The following is a 24,534-nucleotide window of genomic DNA, read 5'->3' as shown; positions in this document are numbered from 1 at the left end:
ATGTATGCTATTTTAAGCAGTTGATATCATCCATCACCATGTATCTATGGTAAAAAAAAAGAGCTATTGTACCAAATCTGATCTCCAGGAAAGCAGACACAGGTCAGCTCTGCAGTGACAGTAGCAGTAGGTTCATTATAGAGGAAAGAATGGAGATGTACAGTTTGTGAAAAAACTGACACTTCCTCAGGTTTCTCCCTATCTATGGATTCTTCAACTTCCTTGGGAAAAGAAATAAAAACCTAAAAATATTCTGTAATAGTTAGGCTTTCAGGAGAAGGTCAAACATCCACATTAAGGTCCCAGTTACTGGTACCAGACTGGAAAGCATTTCAGACTGTTTTGTGTTAGTGAAACATTTCAGAATATTAAAAATGAAGAACAGTTGACAACAATTAATGCACTTGAAAAAGGAATATTTCCATTCTGGGAAGAAGAGTGAGGGTGACTGCTTTAGTAGCCGTGCTCAGGAATGCAGTCTTGACTGTGCCCACTTATTCTTCCCTAACTCAGATCACATGGTATGTATACCAGCCACTATCATTCACTCACTCTATTAGGACCAGACAAGAGCTAAACTGATGCAAAATCCTGAAATACACAAACTGTGGGCACTGGGTCCTCAGCACCAACTTGTTTCACTCCACAAACCTATCCCTTCTTAGCTGCACTACTCAGTAATGCAGAGATGACTAAGTTAGGTACTGAGTCACCTTTAGGGTGTTCAGCTCCCAAGCCTCTGTCTGTTTCAGAAGGAGCTTGGGGTAAGCCTAGCCACCTAACTCAGGCATCTCAAACTTAACATTGGAAGTGGAGAGTGGAAATACTCCTCTTTTCTCCTGTCTGTGTTTACAAATGAGACTCCCACACAACTGAGTCCTTCCACCTTCAGTTAATTTGATGAGCTGACCATGTTGAGTGGCTACACTGAATCTTTCAACTTCTTATGAATTCATCATGTAAGTGGTCTCTCTGCTTGGCCATTAATTTAAATATTCATGCAAAAACTAGGATTACTTGATGCTTTTCTCTCTTTCATTGAGGCTTATAAAGACCTTAAAAGCATTAACTCAATATGAGGTCACAGAATTATTTTAGCTGTGAATCAGTTGCTTAATAACAGTTTCCTCAGTCATGTAATCCTGCTGGTAGTAAGGCTCAAATGATTCTTTCATTTTTCTGCCTAAATATTAATGTATTTAACCACTACTCTGCACAAAAAGGAAAAACGAGTTAATAAGAGATTTTCAGTACTTATGTTTACAGTGTACAAAACATCCAGAGAAGCATGTATCTATGAAATTAAACAACTATTTCTGTAACTACTCAAGAGATCAAATGCCAAACATCAATATATCACCTCTTATATAGTACAAGCAGGATCTCACACTGTTTTACCATTAGTAACTAATGACTTGTTTTTGACTACATCATACTTCAGTTAAACAAGTTTACAGGCTGCAGTAGGCAAAGGCTAATACATTTATTTTTAGTAATAATTTTTAATGGATAAAAATTTAGTATGTTTATAAAGTGAAATTCCTCCTGATGAAATGTTAAATGTTTCATAAACAAAATATTTGATTTTGACATTACTGTGATGCTGTGTGTCTTTTTCAGTGTTAGAAATATTTATGAACTTAAATAGGGCAATGCATGGGTAAAATGCTTTAAAAAAATTGCAAAACTAACAGAATGTGTTCCTGCCTCATAAGAAACAATTGTTGAATGATGTTTATTAAAAATGGCTCTCAAGTGACAGATAATAAATGTGTAGTTCTTTTATGCATGCTAAATTCAGCATTCTGAAAACTTAAAAGCAGAAAGATCAAAAACAATGGAGATAAAAAAGTCACAAAGACAAAATACAGCAACACCAAGAAATGACAGCGAAATAATTCAGACTTAAAAATGACTTATTATTTAGTGACTCGTAATAACAATTTACAGAATTAAATTAGAGGCAAATCAGAGTCTTTCTGATGTTTTAGATATGCAATTTCTCTAGTGCATATAGTTTGATCATGCAGCAGAGAAATTCACACTATGATGTCCCCTTCAAAAAAGCAAAACCCCCAGTTTCTCTCCACTTCTGATTCCAGGTTACAAATATTCATAGATAATGAATGAAGAAGAAAAAAAAAGACTACAATAAAAATCAATAATTAATCTATTTTAATTAAAAACTTTAGACATTTCTTTAGTATTTGGAGAAGTTAGACTGTCTCTATGAAGTGTATATCTACGTATGTTTCACATATACCCAGCCCATATCTGCACCATATCTGCACCAAATTGCAAAAATACCGGATTTAATGGGCTTTGTGTCCTTTACTGTAATCACTCCATTGGTTCTTTGATGTTGCATGCATTTGCAGTGATGATGGAAAGAGTTGCTTCAACGATGTGTTTTCACCTCTGTTTCTAAAAGGTGAAGGGCAAAACTTTTAATCAAGGAGCAGCTTATCTTTAATTAGGAAAAACATAATTAGGCATTATCACCTAATTGCTCTTACTGATGGAGAAATTCATATTTTCATAAGTAGTGACCCATGCTGTATTATGTCTCTGCTGTTTACTGCATAATAAATCTATATTTGTGTTTGGCAGCTAGCCAGGAAAATTAAAAGGTAATCAACGTGTTTCTCTGCAGTCTGGACATCAAAGCCTCTGGCTTCAAAGATGAGTAAATAACAAAGTCAAGTTCTGATGTCCTAACGGAAAGTTTTCTTTGGGAATAACTTTATTTATCTCCTCTGTCAAGACATCAAATGATACTTGAAACAACTGTATACAAAAAGCTTTGCAAAACAGATGAGAAGAACTGTGCTATACACCTGGTGTTGAGTTAAAAAACAGTTTAATGTCTCAAGGCACCACCATGGTAGAATTTTATACCTGCAAGTACTCATCTAGTACACTATTATACAGTTAAGGTAATGTATTAATAAATAGCTTGTGCAATTTTGGGAAGCAATCTATAAAGGAATGTTAGATATACAATAGGCACGTACTATAATACAAATAAAAAACAAAATTCCTAGAAAAAGCATGCTGAGCACCTCTTGGTATAGGTTGAGTTTCTTATTCTAAACACTATGTAAATCTTAACTTACAAAAGGTAAAACTGAAATCTTATAGTAACTGCTTATTTAAATTGATTTTCCTGGGTATTTGCTTCTATGTCACAGGATTACTTTTAGGAACAGAGGACTCTGGCACTGGCTGTAAGGGGCTATCTTGTTCATTCAGTTGTGCGTTCAAGTTTTCAGAAGTTAGGAGAGAAGAATTAAAAACTATTTCACTTAAGTCTGATTTTATGGATACCAGATGTGGTTCTTGAAAACTTAATGGTTCTTCTAACACTTGTGTATTTTCTCGCGTCATTCCCATATCTGATGGTGACTTTCGCTTCATTCTTGTGTATGATTTGTCTAAATTCTCCATGCCTTGGTCGGTTTTCTGAAATCGCCCAAAGAACCAGATGAAGAAACCAAACAAAGCAAAAGCCAGCAAACTTGGAATAAAAGCCAGACATTTGACATCAAGGCTAGAGCCTGTAAATCTGCTGTGCAAGAACATGTCCCCTTCGGCATAGGTCCGGTTTGTCAATGGGTTAGTGTTATTGGATCTCCACTCCCAAGACAACTTAGTCCTATTAAGGTCTTTCAAGCTTTCTGAGTCCTTCACTGTGTAGATCTTCTGTCCAGGACCAATATATTGACCATATTCATGAGGTTTGTAAAATATTTGGTTTTTCCACATATTCAGATCCAAGATTAAAACAAGGAAGATAATTCCATAGTTAAACCATTTGCCTGTTTGGAAAAAGAAAGTTTTGTCATCTGATATATCCATTCTAGAAGCAGTACAAACAGAGTCATATGTAAAAGCTATCCAGATGAAAAAAAGTTCTTTTCTATTAGTCCGTAAAGCAAAGCTGTAAATAAATTTCTACCATAATCAGATTTGTGCTGAATATCACTTAGTATTTCTCAATTAGGTCTGGACACATAATAAAATAATGTTGTAACATAACCACAGCAGTATATCAATTCAATTAACATTATAGTTTGTAGGTGACCAGTTGATCAGACCACTAGGTGATATAGTATAGATCAATAAACTTGAAAAAGCAGGAATTCCAGGGCTTAAAAAATATTCATAGGGAAATTTTCCACAAAAAGGTCATACTTGATAGAACCATTTATATTTCAGAAATAACTGAGGTTTTTGAGGTTGGTAATTATGCATATTTGATATACTTACACTGGCTATATGCTTACATTGTTTGATATACCAGCCATGGTGTGCAGACATATTCAGGTAGGGGAATTCAGATAAACTGTGATTTATAGATGTCACACCCTTCAGAAACAGCAAGGGCTGATCATAGAATTCAGAGTCTAGTCAGTTTAGCTTTTCTTATAATCTGTGTGATGATAAACTCATCCAAGGAGTGACTCATAGCCTAACATTAAGCTTCTGTAATACTGGAGGAGGAAATCTGTCTCCTTTTATTATTTAAAATTGCTGTTTTGAATGCTTTCTCCAGGCATCCAAAAGACGTTAAAGGTAACTTCATGCAATTGCAAAGTTAGCCCTGCTTTGAGTACAGTTTTTGGAAGAGATAAACACAAAGTTTCCCTTCTAATCCACATTTTTCTATGAATACACAAAACAAATTATACTATTCTCATAGTCAAAGCATGTCTAACGTTCTAGCTGGACATATGTTAAAAACTTACCTGTGCAGTGATGACTGCCCACCACTCAAGAACCTGGGAAACCTACATGTCAGCATTATGTGAAAAGACATTCATGAAGGAATGTTCCTGCTGTTGATGAATGATCTTGCTCTATGTTGGAATCATATATTTCAAGTGAAAAAGCAAATGAATGTATCAGGGGATCTATTAAATTACCTAGGTTATTGACTTGCAAAGAATAAATGGATTGCAGTTCCTGAAAGTCTGTGTGTTCAAACTGTATAACCAGAATTCTCCAGGAGTGTAAGGAGAGCAACTTCTTTCAGCAATTATGTTTAATAGTTCTTTCAGTTCAGATTAAATAGATTGAAAATTAACAAGAATGTTCATTCTCTTGTGTTATTGTCACTGTCCAGAAAACAAACTGTGCTGAAAAGACTTTGCAGTTAATTCCCATATTTTCTGAATAACTCCTCTAGTGAAGTCAAGTTGGGTGGGGCTTTGAGCAAATTGATTTAGTGGAAGCTATCCCTGCTCATGGCAGATGGGTTGGAACCAAATGATCTTTAAGGTTCATTCCAACCTAAACCATTCTATCATTTTTCCCCAGGATTTTGTCAATATTATAATTGATCTGTTCTAATTTTAGAAGATGATCACCATATTTCATAATACCTAAGTTTCTTAAATCAACACCAGGACACTGAAAGTGACACAAAAGTATGAAATAAAATAATAAACAAAAAATGTAACTTAGGGTTTCTTGCATATTTTTGCCCTGTATTTCACGTTTCCTCCATTAGAATAGTTTCTCCATCATGTCTGTCTTTCAACAGAGAAACACAAGATACATCTTGCATAGTGTGTGTTGATGGGCTGCCGCGACACATTTATTCACTGATCAATGCCTGGTGTCAAATAGAATATAATGGCTGACTTCTCCTTGCTGTTTCCTCAGCTGGGCACTAAACTAGATGATACTCCTTTACCTGACCAGCACTTCTTAGGACACAATGATAGTGTCACTACTTTTCAGATTCCCACTGTCTGAAAATGTTTTGAAAATGGTCATGGGTTCAAAACGTACTTGATGCTAAGTGGCTGATACAGAGAGTGAGAGCAATCCACACAGAGAAAACAATGCCCAAATTCTGATTTCCTTAGGAAAAATAGGCTAAACAGAAATTACAATGAAAAAAATATTAGAACCATTATTTTTTTATTTATGTCCAGTTTGCAAGAAAACATGATTTGCATTCTAAACTTCCTTTCTCTGTTATTGTTGCTCACTTGGGCACTTTTTGAAACAATAACTTAGAATGAAATGTTACTCTGTGTTTCAAACCGAAAGCAAACCCTTGCTGCATTGTCCCAGAATTCATTCCTTGATCCTTTTCCAAGGAAAACACATCCTAGGCCCATTAAACAAACAAACAAACAAACAAATAAACAAAAAACTTCCACTTATTTTGTTATTGGTTTCCTCAAAATATTATATGTGGCACTTGGTGTTTCTGCAGAGCCAAGACAGATGACTTTCCAGAGAAATCTGCTAGATATCAGGGATAATAGGAAGGGGAAAAACTCTTTCCCTTCAGCTACACAAGACAAGATTGAAGATTTTTAGGGAGAAAGATCAAAATATGAAGCATAATGAAATGCAGACATTATTGAGATGGTGTTTATAAAAGCCAAAATACACTGTTATGGTTTTCTTGATTATCGGTTTCGGGTATGACTGACAAAGGAAACCTAGACATTGCAATGCTGAGTTGTGACATAGATCCTCTTTAGGCATTAGGACACCCAGCGGATTTCACAGCAATTGCCTGTGTGACCACATTGTCCTAAATGCAACATGTGTAAAGCAAGCCACATAAGGAGTAAGACCTGAAACAGCAGCCTGCTGCTGTGAAGAAGTTGACTAAGACAGCAGAAAGCACTAAATATACTGCATTGCCTGAGATCTTTTCCAGGTGCTTGATCTCAGGTTTCATGTAGTCTCTACACTAATTCTTTGTGAATTCTCTAGAATTCGTGAATTAGAACACTAATTCTTCGTGAATTCACCATAGAAGAGATTCACGAATCTCTAAGAGATTCTCTAGAGAATCTCTTAGAGATTCGTGAATCTCTTCTATGGTGAATCCATTTAAATAATGCTCCATTCCTTTTTACATTAAAAATTTAAGTCCTCACCTGATTGAAGAGAGATATGCTATTCCTGTTTCATAAAAAGTGGGAACTTGAAGCTCCCTCACTCAGCTCCTAGTCAGAGTTAGGGAGGCAGAAGCCCAGCCCTAAACTGCTGTTGGGATTATTGGGTCACTGTGGACTATACAAACAGCTTAGATCCATCACCCCATTTAACGAAGATGAACTGCAAAGCTGTAGGTCTAATTGGCAGCTAGTTGTCTGAGAACAGCTGCTTATTTTATAGTGGATCTTCTCAAAACTCCTCTAAATTTCTCACTTTAGACAATTTTTCCATTCTCTGCATCACTGTCATGCTTGGTGAGCTCTATGACCTTTCCTTTTCTTTTGAATAACGTCACCAAAACCAAAGGCTGTGTATGAATAATACTCTCACTATCACCATATATGAAAGCAATGACATCTTTCTGCTCCTACTCAGTAATCCCTGTAGCCAAGGGCTGAATTAATCCCCTCAAACACAAAATGACTGTGAGTTAGTGCTGTCTTGCTTACTTACAGAAAATGTTTTCCTCTTTTCTACAATACAGTGTCCTCTGCCATCTATCCCTCTTTAAGACTTCTAGTTTACTACTGTACTAGCAGGCATGGTAGCCAAGTAAATCCAGTCAACCAAGTAATCCTTCTAAATCAGTGATGTATTAAAGCAGACTGAAATAAGAGGTCTGCTTGTCTCCATTCACAAACTTCTATCTGATAAAAATTACCAATTCATTTTTGAGACCCAATATATTGACAGGCCTTTAACATTATACATGTCAATAATCTATGTACATGAAATTATTGTCTATCACAAATTAATTTTAGCATAATGCTTTTTATAGCAAACTTTAGGTCACATATAGGAAGCTTATATAGGAAGCTTACCAAGCTTATATAGGAAATAAACTTGGTAAGCTAGAAGTCAATTATGACCTTTCACCTTGCACATAAAGAAACTCAAGTCTGTAGTTTTGCAAAGGGTCAGAATAAATACGTGATGAATCTACAGATATTAATTTTATTTCAAAAGATTTCAAGTTTCATTCCAGATGAAAATTGACAAGGGAAAATGCAGCCCAATACTATGAATTCATTTAACTTGTCTCTTTACCAGTTTCTGTAGGATCATTATGACTATTGCTTTAGGGTTGGCTCTACTCCTGTGAAATCTGTGTGACCAAGAATAATGGCATATACCTGGACCCACTTAGCTGTTCTTGGAGGGAAGGTGCATTTTTCACATACAAAATTTGAAATGGAAGGATGTAGTAAGATCAGCCCTCAAGACTTGAAGACTAGTCAGCAAACTGAAAAGAATATAATATCCAGTCTTCAGTGAAGTTACCAGTGAAGCAAATCATGTGGAAAAATAGGTTGTCATTCAGCCATGCACTACCTGAAAACCAGAGCTTCCTAGGTCTCCAATACGGATGTCCTTGTCAGGCTGTGATGCAAAATGTGAAATGTTTTTATAGCCTAACAACCAGCATTTTGGGATGAAAATTCATTCCTGGTTTTCTGAGAAAGCAGGGATTTTGAAGGGGATTGTATTCTCCTGGCTAGGCCACTCACCAGAAGGGAACCTTGACCCCAGAACAACCTCCACTTACGGCAGTGTGGACATGCATCATAGGTCCATGCTCTGAACACCAGCCTATACAGAACTCTGCTTAGAAACAGTCTCCCCTCCCTGCTGAAGCTGAACAATTGTGCAACACACATGAATGCCAGGGGCCTTCTTGAGTTGAAAGAGGTATGGATTTTTCTTTTTCCTTTTTCCAGAAAGTCACGTTTTTACCACCTGAATGAGATTTTTGGGCAATCCCACATGCAACATTTGGAATATATCCCAATATTCCAAACCAGTTGCTGATTCTAGAGCAGTTTTATTTTTTATGTCCACTCTGGAATAGATTGTTCATTTGCTAAAAAAAGGATCTCCTACAGAATCCAGTCCTCAGCATCCTTCCTGAGGTCAAGATGGAATGCAAAAATTCTACTTAATAAGGCTACATGCAAGCAGCCTCATGCTGTGCAACCATAGCCAGAGGCTACTGTAGGAAATGTTGACTTTAGACTCATCTCAACTGTAATTTGTTGTCTAAAACCATTCAGACACCTTTGTAAAACATTTGAAATATTCTTCATATCTTCTGTCACATTAGTGTTATTAACTAGATACATGAGTACAGACAGACCACTCACAGCTGATCTAAGCTGAAAATCCTCTGAGGTATTTTCACATTTGTGTGCTTGGACAGCTTGTTTTTACCTCTAACCTTTCTATTTTTGCCCACAGGCTCCCTCAGGTTACTCTGTGTAGGCAATATTTGGGCTGAATCTAGACACACTGTTGGTTTAACTCCACAAGCCTGCCATGCTAGGCACTCACCAGTTATGAAGGTAATGATTTCTCCTTTGGGTGGAAGGGCACTTGGGCTAGATTAGCACTCAGAAACTTGTTATAAACAGCCAGAAAAATCTCCCATCTGTTCTGACATCCAAACCTTAAAATTTTCTATTTGAAAGTTACCCACACACTTGACATCAGACGCTCTTGGATTTCCAGTGCTGCTATTAAAGGGTACCAGCCAGGCCCCACAGTGCCTTTTAACCATGAAGCAGCAAAATTTACTTTTAAGTTTTACAAATTTCCCTGGGTACTATAGAAACTAGGATAGATTATGTATTTTCATAAGCTCAGCCTAAAAAGGAAAACACATACTTTGCAATGAGCCATCTGTCAAGGGAAATCCAGATGAGCTAGGCAGATGCAGGAATTAAAGTTATTTTTTATGTTTATGGAAAAAAGCAGCTATCAAAACAGGATGCAAATATTTAATGCTCAGTAGATGTTTGCTGGGAGTTCCTAGATGCAAAGAAATGTGAGTAAAATGAGATATTCAGTTACCAATAAAAATAAGTTAGGCTTTTCATAGTAAATTTAAAATTACAGTGAAGCATATCATCTACAGCCTAGAGATGTTAATTCAATATTAATGACAACTTAAAACATTCTGAAATCACAAGTCAGACCTAAGAAAGCATGTTATTAGTTTAAAGTAGCAAGATGGGTTAAAATAATACATTTTGTACTGTTGTATTTATCTGCCTTTTTAGACAATGAATTATGCAGAAACAACCTTTAATTTTTTTTTCTCTGCTATCGTGGTCTTTATTTCCTGACAGCTGAAATTCCCATGAAGTCACTGAATTCAATTTTAAGACAAAACAGATAAAAGGAAAAAAAAGAAAAAGAAAAGCAAAGCAACTGCCTTTTGACTTGTGAAATCAGGAGAGTTAGCAACATAGTGCATGTAACTGTGAAATCCTTCTTCTGTACAGAACTTGCACAGAGCCATTAAGCACAAACCAACAGAAAGGTGGCTTGAAGTCCTTCACTCCTATGAATGTCCCTTTCCTTGGAACTGCTTTTTTGTGGTACCGCTTATTAGAAGTACCAATTTTGAATAGGGCTGCTCTTATTCATAACAATCAACATTGACTAAAACAGAACTAAAGAAGAATAAAATTTGCCAGGAAAAAGATGTTAAATGTTATTCCAGCCATACTTTCTTTCTCCGTGGTATCTGGGAGAAGATGGCTTCCAGTTTCTAAAAATCAGAGAATAGGTCATAGATTTACAGCCTGGCTTTATCTATATAGCTAGTACTAAGTGAAACATTGTTCAGGCCTTAGTCTTCCTTACCTGATTGTTACTTAAAAAAAGTCTTATGGTTAAATTCTGGATCCCTTGTATTAAACAGGGCTTAAATAGAGGGGGCTTCCTGCTGTTATCACTGTCCTACCCGCATGTCATCTGCTGCTGTTGAATTCATGTGCATCACTCTCTACCCTCATTTTAGACTGGATTATATTCATCTTGTTATATATGTATTGAAACAGCTCTTTCTTTTATTAGCTCCTTGATTTGAGTAGAATATTACAAGTATCTGCACATCCACACAGTAACTAGAGCTTGAAAATGATCCAAGATCATGCCCTAACCTAAGACAAGAACTGATGGCAAGAACAGATGGTTCAAACAAAACTTACCCAAAGGGAGGTTCTTGTGCCATGTGTTGTGGCTGTTTATTAGATCTCCTAAAGGGGGGTATGGCACTGAGATAAAACAGGCACTCAGTAGACAGGGTACGTGATGTGCAGTCAAATGGATTGATTTGTCTAGTGAATCTAATAAACGGACCTTGTTAATGCTGAGCAGGGAAAAATTTTCCTCAGCCTTCCATTCATTATCTCATCCTCATTAAAAGAATGCCTTCTCACCAGAAAATCAGAAAGGACTCCAGTCCAGAAGACTCTACAATACATAAATATTGGTTTCTCTTCATTGGCCTGCTTTCAAACAGCAGCACTGCTAGCAGTTGTATTTCTGATCCCCAATTTATGTTCTTTGCTGTTGTTTATTCTCTGCTGTTCCCTGATTATCATCAGTGTCCTTGTCTCTTCAAAACTGTCATCTTTGTCCCTGCCAAATTTAGCAAAACCGTTCTTTGTTCTTCAATCCCTTTTCTACCACCCATTAATTACATACTCAGTTTCTGTATCTGATGGCATCATCCAGCCTACCATGCCTCAGTCATTGTTCCTGCTTCTCTGTGCAGCCATTCCACTACTTCTCCTTATACAATGGAATAACTGTAGGGCACCTGTGAACCTTATGGGACTGAGCCCCTCCAAATTCATTCAAAGGGAGAAAAAGAAAAAAAATTTTTTTGCTTTCCTTGAATATCATACCTATAATTCACATAATATATTTGATGCTATTTGATGATATATTATTTGATGATATACACATTCCATCTCTTCCCACCCAATACCTTCTAGTCACTGATCAGGACATCATTTACTTCATCCTGTTCCATAAACCACTAGTGGCTCGAACGGTCTCACTTAGACATGTCCCAGCTGCTCTCTCTTGGCATTCCAGCAGGGCACCCACATTCAATTTTGAAAAACCTTCCATCCCTCCATCTGTTATTCCTACTGGCTCATTTGTCTCCCCTCATTCAATAGCAAACAGGTAACTTCTGCACTAATTTTATCTTCTTTTCTGGTTTTAATCTCATTTCTGCCTTCTCTGATGAAAATACCTCTTCTGAAACCTTATTCAGTCTATCTCGACTCAGTGCTGGGCTCGTCGTTCTTTCCTGCTCAACACATCTTTTTCCCTTGGCTTTTGCTGCCTGGTGAGCTTGCGATTCACTTGCTATCTCTTTGCCTTATCTTTCTATCATCTCTGAATGCTCCTTTTGTCCTTGATCCACAGGAGTTTCATATGGCTCTGTCCTTGGATGCCCTCATCCATTTTATTCCTGTGTGGTGTCATGTGCTGTAACTGTTTATATTAGCAGCTAAAGACCCCTGCCAATTCACACCTGCATTCTTCTGCTATCCATTATTATCCATCTCTTCTCAATGCAGAGAGAAGAGCTATAGTCCTTCTATACAGCTTGAGGGTAAAACCAAAATATTTATCCCTATTTAACCTTCTTCTCTTTTTCATTCACTATTGTTATTAAAATACTGGCTCACAATATGCAAGGATCTATACATATCATCCATTTGAATAGCTGCAATTCTATTTTATTTGAGGTTATTGAACTGTCTGCTTCTGGTTAGATGACTGATGGAAGTATGGTTATGAGTGGCCTTTGCCAGACGAGAATGTCCAAAGAAAAGATATTAGCATAAATCACAGCAAAGGCATCTGAAAGCATAAGAAATCTGAAGATGAAATAAGCTGCTAATTCCCCTGGAGAGTAATTTTAGATAAAAAGATCTCTGAAGCTACATTACGTATTACTTAGTGTCACGAAAAGTCACTGAAATCCATGAAAAACAGCAGGTCTCTCTGATTCATAAGATACAGATTCCTCATTTCCTTGAGATGTTTATATATGGATGATATGGACATGGACAGATGAAGACAGAAAAAAAGTCGGGGACACACACAAAAATATGTGGTTAAGTACATGGTAGCATACATTTATTACACAGAAGCAGTTTGCTCTGTGACTGTGTCACAGTCTGTAAGACTACATACCTGTTATATGTATGTGATATTCCTCTTTCAATATCTTTTGAAAATATGGTACTTTGAACTGCATGTGTGCAGAGGGCAAGCCTGGAAGATTCACTTCAACATCACCCATAAAATGTGGAAACTCCCAGTCCTGTTAAAAAAAGAAAAATAAGAGACTAAATATAAGCTTTCACAGTATACTTTTGCCCTTTAAAATGTCTTAAATTAATAAAAGGAAAAGGTTATATTTTTAACCCTCTCATTATTGGATTTTCTTCCTTTAATCTTGACTGACTCACTTGAAATAGAATACCTTATTTATATCAGATATTCCACTATCATTTTTACCTCAGCTCCATGTAATTATGTGTTTAAAAGTTCACTTCACAATGACAATATTGAACCCATTGTATCAGCTGATAGTACAAAATAGTCTAAGGATAATATTTAACCTATTTAATAGGTTAGTAAATAGATGATATTAAACACAGATATTTAAATGTTATAAACAAAAGATATTTTAAACCTTGCAAAACTAAGAATACCTATACAAAAATCTTGCTATACTAGTTACAACTTCCATAATTTATGATTTGATGAACAGTTTACAGGTAAGAAATTGACAAAAAAGGCCTGAACCTTTCAAACATTACATATATCTGTATTCTACTTGTTCAATTTACAGGGTGTTTCCTGTATTCGGCCTTAATGCATTTAAATAAACACTCCCTGTAAGTGTAGGCCCTTCAGCATGAATCAATCCAAGCACAGTTTTCTCCACTGCTGTGCTTCAGCTGACAAGGTAGTGTTGAAAATGTGGAAACTCTTACATATCATTATGTGCATTTTGGTAGCATGTGGTAACCCAGCTGAGGAAGAACTGCATATAAAGGAATTTTTCACTTAGTTATCTGCACCCACCATCAGTCACTTGAAAATGGATAGGATAGCATGGCTCATTAGAGTCCAAACTGAAAGTCTAGCAATAGTGCTAGAATCAGTACAATTACTGCCAGTGTCATTACTCTGTGCACTGCAGATTATTGGGCATCTGCTGCTAGAAACACGCTGCTCCTGTTCCCATGCATACCCCGGATTTGTATCCAACAAGCTACTGAAACAAGCACCTGATTTGCTAAAAAAAAATTAATGGAATATGGAATGTGAAGAGCTCTGAAAACCATCCTAACACAGCCATCTCCCCACAAGAACAAGTTCCATCTTTTTACTTTTCAGTTTTGTAGAAATGGAAAGTTTCCTTCCAGAGTAATGGGGAAAAAAAAAAATAGTCAACACTAAGAATCATCTACTAAAGTGGGAGGAGCTGTTGACTCTCTCAAAGGTAGAAAAGCCCAGCAGAGAGACCTTAATAAATCAGAAGGCTGGGCAATGACCACGAAGTTTGACAAAGACAAGTGCTGGATTCTGCATCTGGGATGGGGCAACCCTTAATGTTTATACGGATTGAAACACTGGGGAGCAGCACGGCAGAAAGAGACCTGGGGGTCCTGGTCGATGGCAAGTTGAATATGAGTCAGCAGGGTCCTGGGAGCCAGGAGGGCCAAACGTGCCCTGAGGGGCATCAGGCAAAACATCACCAGCCAGCTGAGGGAGGGGATTGTCCCACTCTGCTCTGCACTGGAGCAGCCTCACCTTGAACGTTGTGTGCAATTTTGGGCACCACAATATAAGAAAGATATAAAGCTATTAGATAATGTCCAAAGGAAGGCTACAAAGATGGTGAAGGGCTTTGAGAGGAAGTGTATGAGGAGCAGCTGAGGTCACTTGGCTTGGTCAGCCTGGAGAAGAGTGAGGGGAGACCTCATCATAGTCTATACAACTTCCTCGTGAGGAAAAGAGGAGGGGCAGGCATGGATCTCTTCTCTGTGGTGACCAGTGACAGAACCTGAGGGAATGGCCTGAAGATGCATCACAGGAGGTTTAGGTTGGACATTAGAAAAAGGTTCTTCACACAGAAGCTGGCTGGGTACCGGAACAGGCTCCCCAGGGAAGTAGTCACAACACCAAGCCTGCAGGTTAGGAAGCGTTTGGATGCTCCTCTCAGGCACATGGTGTAACTCTTGGGGTTTTCCTGTGCAGGGGTAGGAGTTGGACTTTGATGATTCTTGTGGATCCTTTCCATCTCACAATAGTCTATAATCATATGATCTCTGAAAGATAAGTAACTACATAAAACTTCCAAGAATTGCTAATCTCTCCCATATTTTCTACAATGGAAAGGAAATGGAGGAGTTTTATCACAGGGAATAGCATAGCCCAAACACTAACAGCTGCTGATTTGTGCTAACTCTTTGTGATACTGAGTAAAAGGGATTAACAGGAGTGCAAGCAAGGAAAAAACCCGATATTCCTTATCTGGTTCCTAATGTTCACAGCAATGCAGAAAGTGCCAATTTACAAATGCAGAAGATAAGAGAAATAAGGATGCTCTCCTTTTGCCTTATCACTAATGCAACACATGCAGTCCTAGTCACAACGTATGGTAGTATCTGCCCAGCTGCACAGAACCTTACCCTGCATATGCAGACACCTTGCAGGTGGCAGGTATTCAAAAAATGCCCAAAGATAAAAATTTTATGCATGCATGTTTTCAGTTCGCAGTATCTAATATACCTCTCTGGACTGGTGGTTCATGTTAAGGCATACATAATCTCACCCAGAAATAAACAGAAAGAAATACATTCCTGAAGGTAAATTAATGAAGAGCTGTGGACTCTGCATTAGAAATAAGCAAACATGGGACTATAAATCTGGCCTCCTGCTCCTGCCTTGTCCCAAGGCTCCTACTGTGCCTTTTGCTGATTTGCATTGCTGATAAAATTCCACCATGCAGATTTGTATTGAACTGTGTCTTCACATTTCAGTTTTTTATAAGAAAGCTCTTTCTGATCTGGATGAATTTTATCTGATAATAACATTTTCTACATATAAGCCCCATACTATATGAAGCACACCTGAACTGTATCATGACCCCTATTACCCTGCAGCACTGTAATATGGAGTTACCATAGCCAGAGAGATGGGCACAGGCTGGTGCTGGAGACCCCACAGCTATAAATATCTCACTGGTGTTTCTTGGCTAGAGAAATGCAGACCTGGGCTGAGTAAAACTGCTTTTTAGGGTAATAAAAGAACAAAGAAATGTCTTACATATGTGAAAGACACTCTGTATAGTAAACCTGTCTGTACAGTGGAGCTTCAGATTAAGGAAGAAACAGCAGGTCTAAGAGTGTGTTATCAAACATAAAAATGGCCCCAAGTAGGAAACCGTTGTGATGAACATCATATCCTTCTGAGCAAAGGACTCCAGATGGCAATAACATCTGAACTGAACCCCACTAGACTGAAACTGCCCATTTCAGGACCCTAGAGAGTAGAGGGAAGGGTGGATGAAGCATCAAGAAAAGCGGTAGAAGCTAAGAAGTGTGTGTATAACAATGTTGACATTATGATTATGATTATTATCATTACTGACACATTTTTTCTGCACAAAAGTATTATCTTCTGTAATAATTAGATCTCAACTAAAAATGATTCTTGGATTAAACTGTCAAAATTTAATACTAATAATATACTATTGGCTTTATCTATAAAGGTGTTCCTTACTCAACCAAAAATAACTTTTTGAATGTAACATATTTATTAGTATGATTATAAAATCTGTTCTTTAAGAACAGTCCCACTGAAATTACAGAAATAAAATAAAAAAAAACACCAAAACAAATAAAAAATAAACCAAAACACACAAAAAAAGTAATTTAAAGAAATTTAAAAAAAAATCCCCCTGAGATAGTAAGTTAAACATACTGACCTCCATGGAAGTCACTACAGGCGCAGCACTTAGGAAAATGAAGATTAAATAGCTTTTGAGATTCATTTGAATCACAGCTCTGGTAAGTGTGAGTGTTTACTGTCCCTGTAGAGACATTATTACACATGGCAGCAGTATTATTACTGTGCTGGAGAAAAGCAGTATTATCTTTTCAGGCTAATGCCAATACCAGGTTGTCAAATCCAAACTTAACAAAGTGGCCATTTGGCTATCTAGATTCTAAGAAAATGTTAAAATCTTCAGACTCTGTTATCCTTGTTTTTTTCCTTACTGACAAGGAAAAGACAATGTAATTTCTGCAATATTCAGAAAACCATTTTTCTAAGAAATTTAGGGTGCCTCGTAGGTATGATCCACATCACTTGTTAACAGTTACACTAATAGTGAAAATGTACAAGCCCATAAATCCAAACGTTTCCCACACAGGCTTGCAATCATGCTTCTCTAAATGGTATTTTCTCTCTGTGGTCTCCAGTATCAGTCTCATTTCTGGGACATGAGTGCCATTTTCTATGTTATTTAGGTTCTCAGCTCATAATTTATGCAAAATTCACTTGATCACCTCTAGTCTTTATTACTGAGTTGCCTGCACTTTGCCATTTTTGGGATCTCATTAGAAACTGGGCCAAAATACCATATTTAGAATGTATTTCTACTTGCAGAACTTTCAAAGCTGTACAACTGTACTTTAGCTCAAATATATACCTCTCATACTGCATGAACAGATTGTTTCTCCTTTAAATCCACCAGTATCGGATTTCTAATATTCATCTACTTCAGTGGTTACCAACCTTGGTGGATGATGGGACTGCAGCATACATCTATGCAGTGTATGAAGAAGAAGCTAACCCAGAACCAGAAGGCTTAAATCAGCTGCACTGAGGTCTCTAACCTCACCAGTAAGCTTTGCGGCATGTGCAAATCAAATGAGGTTATTGCCTCATTTCACTCTAGTCATGAGGAAAGGGTAGCCAGGGAATGAACTGAAGGTCACTGAGGGGTTCATCCTACTGTTGCAGTGGGCAAAGGGAGCACCTCTGATTTCCATCAGCTACCTCATTAAATGCAGAATCACAGGAAAAAAAACCTGAGGAGGTCATGGTATTTTGATTCTCTTCCCTTTGCTTCTAGATACCCATGCCAAGCAAATGCACATACTCACTGTTGCAATACCAGGTGTTGGTTTAAGACCCTACAATGGAGCTGACAGCATCAATTTGGTATCTCTTTAAGTAAAGATATCTTTAGTAATGGTAAGTGAGCAACAAAGCCAGACTTTCTGATGTGATCTGGCCCTTTGTGCCATCATCTGAGGAAGAGAGAAGGCATTTCCTGGGCAGTTCTGTCCTGACCCCAAGCCAGGACACACAGCTGCACAGGGGCATATTGGCAATGCCCAGTGCCCTGGCTGGCTGCAGGATGGTTGGTGGGTTTTGTTGCAGGTTTTGGGCTGTGTCTCCCAAGCTCAGAGGATGAGGACCAAGAGCCAGTAGGATTAAGCAAGGATCCTTAGCTGTCTGTGAGGGGGATGCTAGCCCTCAACAAACCACATCCCATGCTTCATGCACACAGAGCCCCACATCACTCAGCCACCAGCCCCTTTCCACCCAGGGAAAACTGCCACAGAGAAGGTGGGACCATGACTAAAAAACACTAACTACTGATGTTGAACAAACATACCACACTTTCATTTCTCCTCCTGTTTGAATGTAGCTCATAGGGTATTGTAAATATGTAATATGGAATAACAGTAAAAATAATAGAAACTGTTTAGATATATTTAGAAAAGAGGACAAATGCACACTGAATATTTCTGTTTTAAGTAGTTATGATACATGCTATATTTAATGTTAGGAATACATTGGTACTTTAAATGTCTCAGAATAATAAACAAAACCAGAGGTCAAGAACTGAGAAAATGCACACATGAATGTGTATGTGTGTTTCAGAAACCGCCTATATAATTTTTTATTTACCTATTAAAAACTTTTTGAGGTGAAGACTGTTTTCAGATATCTTTGCATCTAAGAACATGGCAGACAGACAGACAGCTAAAGGAAGTTTAAGAAGAGGTAATGGGTTTATATTTTGCAAGTGTTTGAGATAAAAAATAAACAGCTGGAATTCAGAGAAAAAGGCCCAAAGGTGGTTATCTCTAAATTCATTGCAGTGCTGAAACTTGCAGTGATCTCTACAGCTGGGAGGTGCTAAAGTGCAAACATCATTATAATGTTTCATTCAAACATACATAAGATGGTAAGTCAGCAGCCATGAGCAGAACTCACTGTCATGCCTGTGAGATCAAACTTACTGCTCAGCTTCCAGCCTTTTGTTCTTTGCCAATACCTTATTTTAAGAGGAATAAAATGTGATATACATTGCTGGGTTTTGCCCTCATTAAATGAAAAATATACATTTACTCTTAATATTAGCATCTGTAGACTTGAATGGCCTCAGTGGAGCTACATATGTCTTACAGTGAAAGATGACCCATTATTCTTCAAAAGACCTCCTTCTTCATGTTGATACTATCAGTGCTAATCTACTCATAGTTTTCAAGTCCAGAAAATTTTATTTGATCTGCTCATCTGTTTTTTCTTCACCTGCCTGGATGGTTACCAGCACTAGTAATCACAAAACTCCATCAAGAACTGTGGCACCAAGTCCCTAACTGCAGATGCTGCTTTACCTTTTATCGCTTAGTATTGATTTAAAGAATTCCCATTATGGAAAAATCACTGTAATGGTGGAATAACTCTTTCAGCTGAGCTCCAATCTGCTGACAGAAGACTGAAGACAGCTTGCAGGATCAGACATAGGTATAGAAAGGCTATCCCTGCACTATATGGCAGTGTAAGGCATGAACATACACAAAAGACTACTGTCGTTCTCCATCATGTTTGTGCTCTTCATTCCTCAGTCTTTGCTTAGCTTCTTCAAGCTCCTGGCTTTTCTCAAGAAAGACCACTGCAAAACTTGTTCATTTTCTCTCTTATTTGAAAAAATGATAATAAGAGCAATAACTCTCTCCTTGACAGTTAAAGCAGCAATGCATGCTTGGCCTTGAATGACTCTTTCCATTAAAAAATCATTAAAGATTTCTTCAGTCTATTATGCATTTCTGCTTATTTAAAGGCAACAATTCCCAGGCTACACAGGACCCAAACAAGCCTTTTGCACTCCGCACTCTCTGCAATTTGAATTTAGACAATAATACATTTTGAGTGTAGATAAAGCTGTGTATGTACATGTCCTCAAAACAGTGCCCCTTGTTACTGAACTGTCTGAACTGGTATTTAGCCTTTCTACAGGAAGCTCAAAGTAATCTCAAAATTTCAGTCCACCTAAAATAAGAACTGCTTGCATTACTCTTAAAATCCCATATCCATGCCACTTCTTGGCAGATGTCTGATTCATGATAGATGGCACCTCTCTCTCTCTCTCTCCCCTGTCACTAGAGCTTGAGTATCATCTTTTATTCACTCCTCACAACCTCATAGTGCCTTGATACCGCAGATCTGCTCTGCACAACATATCACAGATATGAAAATTCCTACCAAACCCCACAGCTAAAATGTTTATCAAGGCTCTCATCATCTGCTATTCAGTTACGTCAGCCTCTTTCCCTCTGGCTTTCACAAGTGCGGTTGTTCTCCAACAATGCAGAAATGCTGCTTCAAAGACCATTCTCCTAGTCTGTTTCTTTGACCATGACATTCTCCTCTTTCATCCAATAAAATATAGGCCACTTCCTTTCATATTCAGATTCTTTCAGATCTTTAATACCTTAGGTACAGACTGTCTATATGACAGCTGCTCCTTCAATCAGTCTATAAATTCAGTCTACAAATTTTTCTCTGTTTAAAAAATTTTTCCCCTAAGCAGTTCCCTATCAGCTGCAGAGCTCTATCCTTTCTTTCTTCTTTATAATTCTCTTTTGCTATGAGAAAACATTAGCATGTCATGCATTAGGTATCCTGGATTACCTGTCATTCTGACCAATACAGTCACTATTGTTTGTACCCAACTGTCTAACCAGTCATAACTCTTGGATTTTCTTTTGCAATAAAATTCTCTAGGACTGGGGTTGCATTTTATCTGTCTAGCACAATACTGCTCCAGTCCTTAGTGACCATTGCTAGCTCTTTGATAGGACAAATATTGCAAGTAGTGTGAAGAATTAACGGCTATCCATTTCTCCTCTTACATTAGGAACAAATGAAGACAAGCCTGTGCACAAGGAAGGATGGACACTAGAAGATCTAACATCTTGAGACATGATTGATCAGGAACAACAATGATCACTATTTCCTGCTGAGGGCATGGACTGTTCCATCTTACAGCTACCCTTTAGCTACCTGTAAGTGTCAAACAGGAGCAAGGTGAAACCACTTTATCCATTCCTGAGGAGCAGCAGACATTATTAAGCACAGCCTTTGTACATTCCCAGGATGTCCTAGGAGCAAGTCCACCAGCTTTTCCATCAGGGGAATGTGAGACCTCACATATCTAAGTGACACTGAGGTTCCTCTTCATTGTATCTCACCTGTTGAATAGCTATTCACAACTGCTGAAAATTCTGATTAAAAAAACAAACACAACCTGCTCAAAAGTAAGTGTTCTTTGATTTTGCCTCAGACTTTCTTCAATTTTTGTAAGTTTTTACTCTTTTTTTATTGTCTCACTATCTGACTTCATTTGAGTTAAATAGCTATCAGGTAATTCATCTGTATGAGAAACACCAGTAAGAACTTTTCCAGTTAATTCTTGAGGCTGTTAAGCTGCTAAGTAAAGTGGTGATATTACAGTATTGTGTATCTGTAGAAGATAAGAAAAGCAACTTGTTCCCTACTTGAAATTTCCCTAAACCACCAGCAAATCACTTGTAATGGTTTTTCTAACTACCTCAGTGACAAACTTTATGGAATGTGGTGAATAGGAGAAACAAACATTCACTAATAATACACAATACTTATATATACAGATTTACTGAGACTACAGCCTGCTGTCAAGGGAAATCACAACAGAAGAGCCAGTCTTTCTGGTACCTTAGAAACCCAAATATCTGACTATGATGTGGAGAATAAAAATAAATTTAAAATACATTGCTATACAATCATCTTCAACAATATGAGTACATTTCATGAGTACATGCAATAATACAAATACCACATGTGGGAAATATACCCACATTGCATTCGAACAGTAATATGATATCTGGAACATTTCAGGATTTGTTAACACTGCTAATGCCATTTGTACCTATTTGAGAACATTAAGCTCTACTTAGAATTCTGAAGTCATTTTGAATTAAGACAACTATCTCCAGCTAATTTAAGCTGAATTAAAGTATATATTGTCCCTTCTCTTTCCGAATATCCACACACGAGTTTCCTTGTTGCCTGATATTCAAATCCTAACAGTGTTTTTCAGTGTTGCCTAAACCTAAGAAGAAAGATTTGCAGAAAAATACCTGAGCAGACATTTCCTTGCTATAAGCTTTGAAATATAATAAAAATGGTTTTATAGAAATAAAGACTATCTGGAGCAAGGGATTACTGTATGTTGCTCACTGTAGATGGAAAGTAAATCAGCTGCCTCAGTGTTAGAATTGGATGACTGAGGAGCCACACTGTTCTGGATGAAATTCCTTCAGATCATAAGTGCTCTGAAGAGTTACACCATCACCTGTTTCGAATTCCTAAAATTTGGGTCTGGTTACAAACAAAACTATAAACTTGCCCTTTAGTATTAAGCACAATCTGAAGTGGCAGATTTAGACCAACAGTCTCAGTTTGAAACTGAGAACCATTTGTTTTGGTTTAGCTGTAACTGCAAATTACAAATGTGCTTGTGCACTGTTCAACTTGCTGTGATTAAGGTAGTCAAACAGTAATATTAATTTTCTGGTAGAAGAAAAAAACAGGATTATATGCTGCATTTGACTGATACTGAGAAAATTAATAGAGCTTAAGAACATGACATAAAGTAAAAATACTGGATTCATATGGAACACAGGGAGAAATGTGTCTCATGAACTTAAATGTGGGGTTTGCAAACAAGTCAGTGTAAATTCTTTTTCCCCTAAAAATATATAAAATTCTTTCCAAAATTATTTTCCTCTTCATATCATATACCAGTTTAAATATACAAGGAAAGATAAAGGAAACTGCAAATACTGAAAGAAGAAAGGCTGACTTTGCAAAACATGGCTATTTGCACTTGATTTTTTGTTTCAAGGATGAGAATAATGTGGAATATACTTGGTCTTCCCAGCTTCCTCTTTCATTTTTTTAGCTGAAGTTTAAATAATTTTCTGTGTCTTGAGTTTTAGTCTGCTAGCAGGATTAGCAGTGACAGCATATTGTTTGCAAATAAAACTTCATTTCCTGAAAGGAACTTATCCCATTCCTGAGCCCAGCTCCATGGTCCCCCTCTACCTCCAGTTTTATCCTCAAAAGGTCTGGTGTGGCCATTAGACACATCTGTTCCAGAAGTAAAGCAGCTTGTTTGGTATCAGCTGGGCTGGCAGGAGGAAATGCAGACATCATGTTTGCATAAACACATCTGGGTAGCAAATGAGGAAACACATACAGCTTAGGACGCACGCATGTAAAAATAAAATCATCTCTGATGGCATATCAGTATTCTGGAATGTGTTTTCAAACTCATCAACTATGTAGACTACACGAGGAAACGACTATAGGCTATATGGGCATTTATTTTACCCACACTTATATACATTATAAATGCTGCCAAATCAGTCTTTGACATTTATTGTGCAGATTAGATTGCCATTCAGCAGGCTGGGAACAAGTATACAGCTAGCTACCTTGTAGCCACCTACATTTAGGGATCCCGAGCTTCAAGCTGAATCACACTTTGCGTGATTCAGTTGAGTCCCACCCCACAAGCCTGATGAGCCACTCACACCCTGTCAGTACATGCTACGAAGTAGATGTTCTTTCTCACAGCGAAGTTCTTCAAAAGCCCTAACTGGCAGCAATGTCTGTCTGGTCTAATATCCTCTAAATATCTTTTCTGTAGTCATCACGATCTACCTACTCTTTTTGCATGAATCATAATAATTTTAATAATTATATGAGACAGTTTCTCTTGACCATTGCACCAGGCCAAGAAGCTAAAAAGCAGAACACTGCCTGAGATGCTCTGATGAAGTGCATCCTCATGAAATCAGAGCATCTCTCTTTTTCCCCTGAAATTAAAATTTAGTACTATTACCTAGCTCAAGAGAATTTGCATGGAATGGCCCACTTTTCTCACAGAAATAGACTGGAAAAGTCCTAGGAAAGTAGAAATCCATGAAAACAAAAGGAAGGAACCTTCTTAACTGTGCTGGTGTGAAATAGACTCACTCTGGTGCATGAGATACAGATAAACAACAGATGCTCTTGCTAAATTCAGGAACAATAGACACGGGAAACTATGTTTGACCACAGAACTAAAACTGCCAGCTCTACATCCTTAGCAGCTTCTTGTGCCCAAGAGTCTTTCTGCCTTAAAGAAGAGAACAAGATGCTGAACTGCAACTGGGCCTTCACCAGCCATCTAGATAGGGAAAAAGGGATATGAAACAAAGGTGTCACCCCCAGTTTAACACAAGAGACCGTGAAAGATAAAATGAGAGGTTCTCACACCCGTAGTTGTATCATCTTAGATGGTTTCTGGTGACTACAGAACTCAGCACTGGATCAAGGCTTCAAAGTGAT

At 37.6% G+C, this 24,534-nt stretch overlaps 1 protein-coding gene across 1 annotated transcript in view; it reads right to left on the bottom strand.

Annotated features, from left to right (window-relative positions):
* Positions 1–1,898: 1,898 nt before the first annotated feature.
* TMEM117 (transmembrane protein 117) overlaps positions 1,899–24,534 on the bottom strand; it is a 185,644-nt gene continuing 163,008 nt past the window's right edge. Inside the window, exons 7-8 of the mRNA XM_050324528.1 lie at positions 12,973–13,102; positions 1,899–3,818 (exon numbers count right to left, since the gene is read on the bottom strand). Coding sequence (XP_050180485.1) covers positions 3,181–3,818; positions 12,973–13,102 — 768 coding nt within the window. The 3' untranslated portion in view covers positions 1,899–3,180. The remainder of the gene's footprint in view (positions 3,819–12,972; positions 13,103–24,534) is intronic.

The sequence above is a fragment of the Myiozetetes cayanensis genome, unplaced genomic scaffold (genome assembly GCF_022539395.1).
Source record: "Myiozetetes cayanensis isolate MyiCay16 unplaced genomic scaffold, myiCay2020 scf3, whole genome shotgun sequence".
Taxonomy (NCBI): domain Eukaryota; kingdom Metazoa; phylum Chordata; class Aves; order Passeriformes; family Tyrannidae; genus Myiozetetes; species Myiozetetes cayanensis.
The sequence above is the reverse complement of the archived record's forward strand: the minus strand, read 5'-3'. Positions and strand labels throughout refer to the sequence as shown.